The sequence below is a fragment of the Cryptomeria japonica genome, chromosome 8 (genome assembly GCF_030272615.1).
Source record: "Cryptomeria japonica chromosome 8, Sugi_1.0, whole genome shotgun sequence".
Lineage (NCBI taxonomy): Eukaryota > Viridiplantae > Streptophyta > Pinopsida > Cupressales > Cupressaceae > Cryptomeria > Cryptomeria japonica.
This window is the reverse complement of record NC_081412.1, coordinates 4,700,777-4,708,564: the sequence shown is the minus strand read 5'-3', so window position 1 is coordinate 4,708,564 and position 7,788 is coordinate 4,700,777. Positions and strand designations below refer to the sequence as shown.

The 7,788-nt window shown below is 36.2% G+C and overlaps 1 protein-coding gene across 4 annotated transcripts; it reads right to left on the bottom strand.

The window, feature by feature from the left end:
- Positions 1-259: 259 nt before the first annotated feature.
- Positions 260-7,294, bottom strand: LOC131051193 (uncharacterized). 4 transcript variants are annotated; one of them, XR_009358806.1, is made up of 4 exons: positions 3,670-7,294; positions 3,292-3,543; positions 1,842-3,166; positions 260-1,615 (listed from the first exon to the last, which is right to left on the bottom strand). XR_009358806.1 is itself a non-coding variant. In XM_059210800.1 (4 exons), the coding sequence occupies exons 2-4, from the start codon at positions 3,754-3,756 to the stop codon at positions 2,636-2,638; spliced, it is 870 nt and encodes a 289-aa protein (XP_059066783.1). In that variant the 5' UTR covers positions 3,757-5,686; positions 5,806-7,294; the 3' UTR covers positions 260-2,635. The 4 variants fall into 4 exon arrangements, 3 of the variants coding, with proteins under 3 accessions (XP_059066783.1, XP_057841571.1, XP_059066782.1); XM_059210800.1 differs by having other exon boundaries at positions 260-3,166; positions 3,670-5,686; positions 5,806-7,294; XM_057985588.2 differs by having other exon boundaries at positions 260-3,166; positions 3,670-4,727; positions 5,806-7,292.
- Positions 7,295-7,788: the final 494 nt, after the last annotated feature.

Genomic DNA, 7,788 nt, shown 5'->3' with positions numbered 1-7,788 from the left:
ATGCAAGAGATAATAAAGTGGTTGAATTCCTCTATGAGGAAATATTTACGAGATATGGAATTCCAAGAGAGATTGTTTCATATCAAGGACCACAGTTTACTTCCAAATTAATTGCAGCATTGGTTAATGAATATAATATCAGACACAGGAATGTTCCTTCATCACTCTTAAGATCAAACTTACCTGTATACTCATCTCTTTTTATGTAACACCTATTTCCAAAGACTTTTGAAATAACTAACATTAGGAGTGTGACCATACCATTATTCATGGGGTGTTTTATCATTATCTTTCTTTACCAATACCCAATTCATTGTGTATACAGTTGTGCTGACTGTTTCTCTCTAAAACATATTAAGTACATCTCCTTGTATCAAAATTGTTCTTGTTGTAATTCCATTATGTTGTGGTATCCTTGGTGCAAACAATTGTCTCTTTATTCCATTATCATCACAATATTTCACAAATTCAGCTGATGTGTATTCTCCACCCCGGTAAGATATCAAGCACTTTAAATTCTTATCGGTTTATTTCTCCACTAAGGCTTTGAATGCCTTAAACTTTCTGAAAGCTTTAGACTTCTCCTTCGAAAATGTAACCCACGTCATTCTTGAATGATCATTCGTAAATATCATGAAATACCTATCACCTTGAAAACTCCTAGTCCTCATAGGACCACATAAATCAGTGTGCACCAAATCTAAAATATTCTCAGAAGAAAATGATTTTCTCTTAAAAGAGGTAATAGTCATCTTACCCAACTGACATTCTTTACAAATCACATTGTCTAGTTTAACTAATTGTGGCATACCTCTCACCATATTTGACTTGTTGACCTTAATCACATTATCAAAATTCACATGACAAAATATTCTATGCCATAACCAACTGTCCTCAACTTTAGTAACCAAACAACTGTTAACATTAACATTCAAATGGAATAAGTTTCCTTTTGTCAGTTTACCTATAGCAATCAGTTCTCATTTGCATCCTAAGATCCTGCACACTCCATTCTTAAACTCAAGATGATAACCTTTATCATTCAGTTGACCAACGCTCAACAAGTTATGTTTTAATCCTTCAACCCAATATACATCATCAACATTAGTTTTACCATTCAAAGAAATTTAAACTTTACCTTTTAACAAGAATGGTGAATTGTTGCCAAATATCACTACTCCACCATCAAATTCTTCAAGTGAGATGAACTTGTTCCTATCACCGGTCATGTGATGTGAACAACCACCATCAATAACCCACTCATCACTGCTATCAATATGAGATACTAAAGATTTCTTATCAGAGAGATCTTTCTTAATAGCTACAAAAAAATTTTCCTCATTCTCTTCATCCTCAGTTTCCTCATCGGTAACACTTTCATCAACTGCAACATAGCATTGTTTCTTACATTTTCCTTTATACTTCCTGTACTTTTCCTTTTGATCATTGTTAGGACAATTAGTAGCAACATGTCCTATTTTTTTACAAGAGAAACACTTAAGAGGAAGCTTGCCTTTGTACTTATCGGTGCCTCTAGGAAGTCTTTTTGCTAGTAAAGCTTCAAACTCAATTAAGTTGCTTTTGTCCTTCATTACCACCACCATGATTACTTGACCTATACACATCCTTTCCTTTTCTTACCGGTGCATTAGATACATATGCTTTGAAAGCAGATTCTTCCTTAGGTATACTAAATTATCAAATCTATTTAACTCAAAAGCAGTAAGCTTGCCTATCAAAGAATCAACTGTAACTTTATCTTTGTTGACTAACCTCAATTCCTGGATAGCAAAAACTCTAATAGCATAAGCAAACAATAAGGTTCTAAGCATTTTACTCACCACTGTATCTTCTGGAATGGTTGCACCAACACTTTTGATTCTTCCAACTACTTCCTTTACCCTTTGTCAGTACTGGGTGATATTCTCAGCTTCCATCATCTTCATGTCATCAAATTTACATCTAAGGCTCTCTTCCTTAGGTTTTTGCACATGCTCATCTCCAAAGAGTTTGTAATTTAGCCACTTTCACCTTTGTATTACCTTGATAGGCTGTCTCTAGAGTCTCCCAAGCTTTCTTGGACCTTGTTGCTGTCGAAACCTTAGGAAAGATTGACTCATCCATTGCTTGTTGAATTAAAAACAGGGCTTTTGCATCCTTTTTTCTATTATCTTTAAGCTGATCTTTTTCTACTTGTTGTAATCTCTGATAAGCTGCATCATCCTGTGGTTCCTGCAAAACCTTTCTCTACCAAATCCCAAATATCTTGTGAGCAAAACAAGGTCTTCATTTTAATTGCCCAAAACTCATAATTCTTACCATTGAAGATTGGAATTTGAGGCTGAATTTGAGTATTATTTGTTGCCATGACTTGCTACAGCAATCTCCTTTCTCTATCATAAAATTCTGCACCAAAAAATCACTTAGATCTGCATAAACAATTAACCTTCACTCTGATACCAATTTTGAAGGCGGAGATTAAAATTAAAAAAGAAAACAAAACAATAAATCCATGCTACAGCACAAAAAGCATATTGCTACTGCAAAGAGATAAAATCAAACTTTTATTAATAATGCATAAATCAATTACAATCATTCTTTTATTTATAGAAGATTTGAAATCCTTCTAGAATATCTATCTACTAGTTTTATGGTAGAAGCTGTGCACGCGTGGAGGATAGAAAAACTGGCTTTTAAAGTTGTGCATTCGTGGAGGATAGAAAAACTGGCTTTTAAAGCTGTGTATGCGTGGAGGATAGAAAAACTGTTTTTTTTGCATGATAAAGAAATTACTAAATTTAAGGAAATTAACGTCTTCTAAAATAATTGAGACCCTCCTTGTTTTGAATGCACCACACAAAATTATAGTTTCAAGGCTTCCCAGACAAAACCGATCAACAGTTGCCTCTCCGCTGTGCTTAAAGCAAATTCCCCTTCTAGTTGAAAGTAACATCAACTCTAACGTTTTCAGATTGGTGAGTTCTCTCACAGATTTTAGCAAGCAATTCCATTCAATATTCCATTTGAAGATGCCATTTTCAAAATTTAGCTGCAACCTTTCTAGATTTTTTAACATTCCAAACGAGCTCACCAGTTTGTTTAGATGAGTGGAATCTGTAAGACGAAGCCGAAAAAAGCAATATAGCTCTTTCAACTTGAGCGAAACCTGGAATATATAATCACTTGTCTCAAATGTTGTTTTTCGATGATAAAAATGTGACAAGAACGAACTATTTGCTGATGCTACCAAAGCTTAATATTTTGATTCACGGAAAAATTAAAAACATATACCTGATTATTCCTTTGCCACAACCTCGAAGGTGATTCTCCTTCAAGCTTTAAACTGTGCAAATTATGTAAGGGAATCCATTCAGGAATCCTACCTTTAACTTCAAGCCATCGTAAATCAGTTGATGTCCTTGAACTCTCCAGAAAACATCTCATCTGATCATTTTTGTCATTAATAGGACTGTAACATCTGAAACAATTACCTTCGGACCGCATGAGGATGTTCTGGAATCCCTTGATTTCACTTATTCCAATCTGAATCCAATTTTTTTTGAAATTAGAAAATGTTCATCTAAGTTACGCGTAAATGTTTAAACAGCTTATAGAAAACAAATCATTTCCAAGTAAGACCATGAATTTAAGACAGCAAAAAACACATACAAGATCTTCAGGACGCCACAGTCGACGAGGATGGTTCGTTTCATTATCTGCCCGTTCTCTCGCCAAGTCGCGGAGATGATCATGCATTCTGAAATAAAATGGTGGCTCATAATAGTCTATTGTATGAGGAAATGCTAATTCCCCACCACGGAGTATTGTGGGCAAGCAGGATTGCCGTGCTCACACGTTCCCCTATGAAAAAGCACGCTATATCCATAAAGATCTGTTTTTGATCCTCTTCCAGAGCATCATAGCTTATTCTAAGAGTATCTCTTATGTCTTTGTGTGGACTTGCCTTAACAACATCTAACTGTAACTTCCAATAAGCCTTGTCACGGCCAGAAACATGCGCGGCCATTACTTTAAGAGCAAGAGGTGAACCTTTACACAAATTGACAAAGCTGTCTACCAAATTATCATATCCACTTCGACAAGATTGTCTGTGAAATGTATGCCAGCAAAAGAGCTCTCTGCTATGCTGTGGATTGATTTCTTTCATCTTATAACGAACTATGACTCTGGCCTGTATAAGAACACCCTCGTCACGGGTTGTGACAATCACCAAACTATTGGGATTGAGAGCATCTGTGGGTATAAGTGCATCTAACTGCTTCTAATTATCAATGTCGTCTATAACTATAATGAACCTAGATTCACGGCTCCTCTCAAGATTATCCTTGACAACGGCGATCCCATCTTCTATGCTAGAAATGGTGTTTCCTTCCAGGTGAAGATCTTTGAGAAGCCTACTTTGCAGAGAAGTCAACTCACCTTTGACTTGTCGTTCCCGTACATCAAATAGAAAAGTTGATCCACTAAATTCTGAATGTTTTTGATCGAACAAATATTTGGCGAGAGTGGTCTTGCCAGACCCTCCCATTCCGTAGATGCCAATTATTTTATCTATCATCTGCCCATTTCTCCGGCAATGGCTATGGAAATCATTCACAAACTTATCAAGTCCAACCTCATATTTTGCAACTTGGAAAGGAATTTTCCTCTTTTGCTTCTCATTCATCACAGCAGACACCACGCCATTATACAACTTTTTCTGATCGCTGGAAATACGAAAAGCAGAAACAAAAATTGAGGTTGTAAGTAATTCAGATTTTCTTTTTATTTTTAAATTTTTAAAAATGAAAACTTATATTGAATAAAAAAAGGCCTAGCCCGAGCCTTTAATAGATACATTGTATAAGAAGGAAGAGAACAAGTGTTGCTACAATAGAACCTAGCGGATTACCCATAAACCCGAGATGCTTCTAAATTTTCGATTGATCTTCAGAACTGTAGGAAACCTCCCACCAGAAATCCCAATGCAAGAGTCATCACTCAGAAAAAGATGGGAAGGCTGCCAGAAAGAAAACCATCTAGCCACAGAAATATCAACAGACATGGAGAGGGAGATATGGGCTACATAAGGAAAATGCCAAAAGGTAGGAATTTACAAAGACACAGGAGTTTCCAAGATAGAAGGAAGACCAAAAGACAGCAATAACGCTGTGCAAAATAAGAAAATCAAGGTAATGTTTTGAAATTGAAGTATAAATCTGCAAAAACGGTAGAAATTTACAATCAACACCACAAATGGACTGCTTTAAATAACTTCGGAGCTCAAATGGAAACTGGAAAGGGAGGAGCCAATGGTAAGTGGCCGAAAGACCAAAAAGAGGGCTCCAGATAAGAATAGAGGATATTTAAATAAAAAAATATAAAAGAATATAAGCTATCAAAACGACAGCCAAAAATCTGCTAACTATTTGAGATATTTGGATCTTAAATTATGAATGAGCAAACTCAAAAGGACGAGCACCATTTGAGATATTTAGATCTCAAAATATGAATCCAATATTTTTGAGTAGTGAAATAAAACCTTCACAGCAACTGAGCCAACAGAGCTTCAATAAAAATCATAACATCTTTAATCTCTAAGCACCCCCTTTTCTCTACTCCCTAAAAGCCCCCCTCTTCTCTTCTCTACTCCCTAAAAGCTCCCTTCTTTTCTGCTTACGATATCCTGAACCTTTCCAGAGAAAGTCTTCCATTACAGAGTTGATATGATATTTTTAGTATGTAATTAGAATAGAAAAGAAATAAACATGAATATAGCATAAAAAAATAGATGTAAGAACTTACCTCCCAGTGGACAAAAGCCGTATTCCTATGCAATCAGACAGCAACTTCATAATATTCTCCGAAATTGAATTCCATAATGATTTGTCATTCATTCCATAAAAAAAATAGGGAAGCCAATTAAAAATCAGAAAAAGAACTTTTTCCCGAAAGAAAAGCAAATGCAGAGAAAATCTTGTTCCATTTTCAGTCTTACTTTTCCATCATTTTTTCTAGGGTGAAGTAAACTAGCAGTTACACGCTTTATTGTACAACAAAATGTCTAGTAATTCACATAAAATGCTTTCTCTAAAATGAAATGCATTATACATTACAAAACATTAGCACACAAAATATGAAATAGTCATCATTTTTGTGACTGCTGATTTAATTTTCTGCCAACAGAACGACTGACAATTTTCTAGGAGGCAACCTAGGGACCAAAAATGTAAAATAATAAAAAAATTTAAAAATATAGAAAATACATATGGACGGAAAGCTCATGATGGTGACTTACTCATTCTGTTCGTTGAATTCGTAGCCCTTGATCTCTGAAACGTTCTTGAGGCATACTTTCCACTGTTCAATGTCATCGTTAGAATATCTGTTCTTCTCTTTGTGTTTGGAAAATGCATCTGCAACTCTTCCTTTTATATGGCGGAAGTCTGAAGGGTCAACATGGTAAAACAGGGTAATAATTCTAGTCTTGGTTTGAAACATCAAAGCTAGCTCAGCTAAGCACCAAGCAGACTCTCCGTATCGCGGAGACAAGATGGCGATGTGCAGTCTGGCAGAGTATATGGCGTTCTTTATGGTGGAAGAAATTGAATCTCCCAATTCAGTCTCTTCAGAATCTAGATATGCCGAGATCCCAGCTTCCTTTAGAGAATCGTAAAGCTGCTGAGCCAGAGTCTTTTTCACATCTGGGCCTCGATGGTTGATGAATACATAAAACTGTTTTGGAGTCAAGGAGGGTTTTATCCCTCCGTGGGAAGGTTCAAGTGTCAGAAGTGGGTGTCTTTCCTGCTCTCCTCAACCAGATGTCGAAGTGGAAGCCATTAACAGAAAACTAAAGCTCTGACGTGAGCAAATAAATAAATCAAGAATGAAACTATAGGGAAGTGTAAAGGAAAGGCAGTGAATGGGTTAAAAGCCCTCTAATTGAAAGCAAGCCATCTAAGGGAGTATTGATATTAGCAAGCCATCTAAGGGAGTAGAGATATTTAGTGTGCAAGTTGTAAGGAAGCAAAGGTGTGCGGAAACGCTTCCTATGCTAATCTTGAGAGGACGGTTATGCAACTTTCAACTTAAATATTACTAAGATATCAAGAAATGCACAATAAAGCATAAACAAAATAGCAATGAACACATAACACAGTGATTACCATGGGGAAACCCTTCTGGGAGAAAAACCCCACCTTCCAAAACTTGCACAATGTATTATCAAATCAAGTTGATTACAATACACTTGCAATGCAAGTTCTTACAGGAGGGCATCACCACAACTTGAACTCAGAGAGACTCCTAGTATCTAGTCTTGCAAAAAACTCAATTATTAAACTCCTCCCCAAGCCCTCCTTTTATAGTGATTTTACAACATGGAAACCACTTGTGGTTTTACAAAACCATGGGCTTAACCACCATGCTACATGGTGCCCATTTTTGACATTTACATTTCCAAAATGGAAAAACAACCAGGTTAAAATAGTAATCCCGTCCATAATTTTGTCCCCTAGCTTAGACCCTCTTAAAAGTCACAAAATGAGTCATTAAGGCTCTAAAATGGCCCACCTATATTCTACTATGGACAAGACTCATTTTTAACAACTCACTAACCATTTTCCAATGCATAAACATGTGGAAAACTACCTCAAACAAATTCTGGAATTTTCCAGAAAAAGACTGCAAGGTTGAGACACATGTTTCTCAACACAAGTGGGCAGCGTTTCAACATTCTTGCCTGGAAAGAAGAGGAAAGATGAGATGGAAGCACATCACTTTCCGTCC

Excerpts from the sequence above, each read along its gene's own strand:
- LOC131051193 (XM_059210799.1), bottom strand. The coding sequence starts at position 3,756 with ATGCATGATCATCTCCGCGACTTGGCGAGAGAACGGGCAGATAATGAA. Across the intron at positions 3,544-3,669 it reads TGTGGCGTCCTGAAGATCTT|ATTGGAATAAGTGAAATCAA; the intron begins GTATGTGTTTTT and ends AATTGGATTCAG. Across the intron at positions 3,167-3,291 it reads TGTGGCAAAGGAATAATCAG|GTTTCGCTCAAGTTGAAAGA; the intron begins GTATATGTTTTT and ends TATATATTCCAG.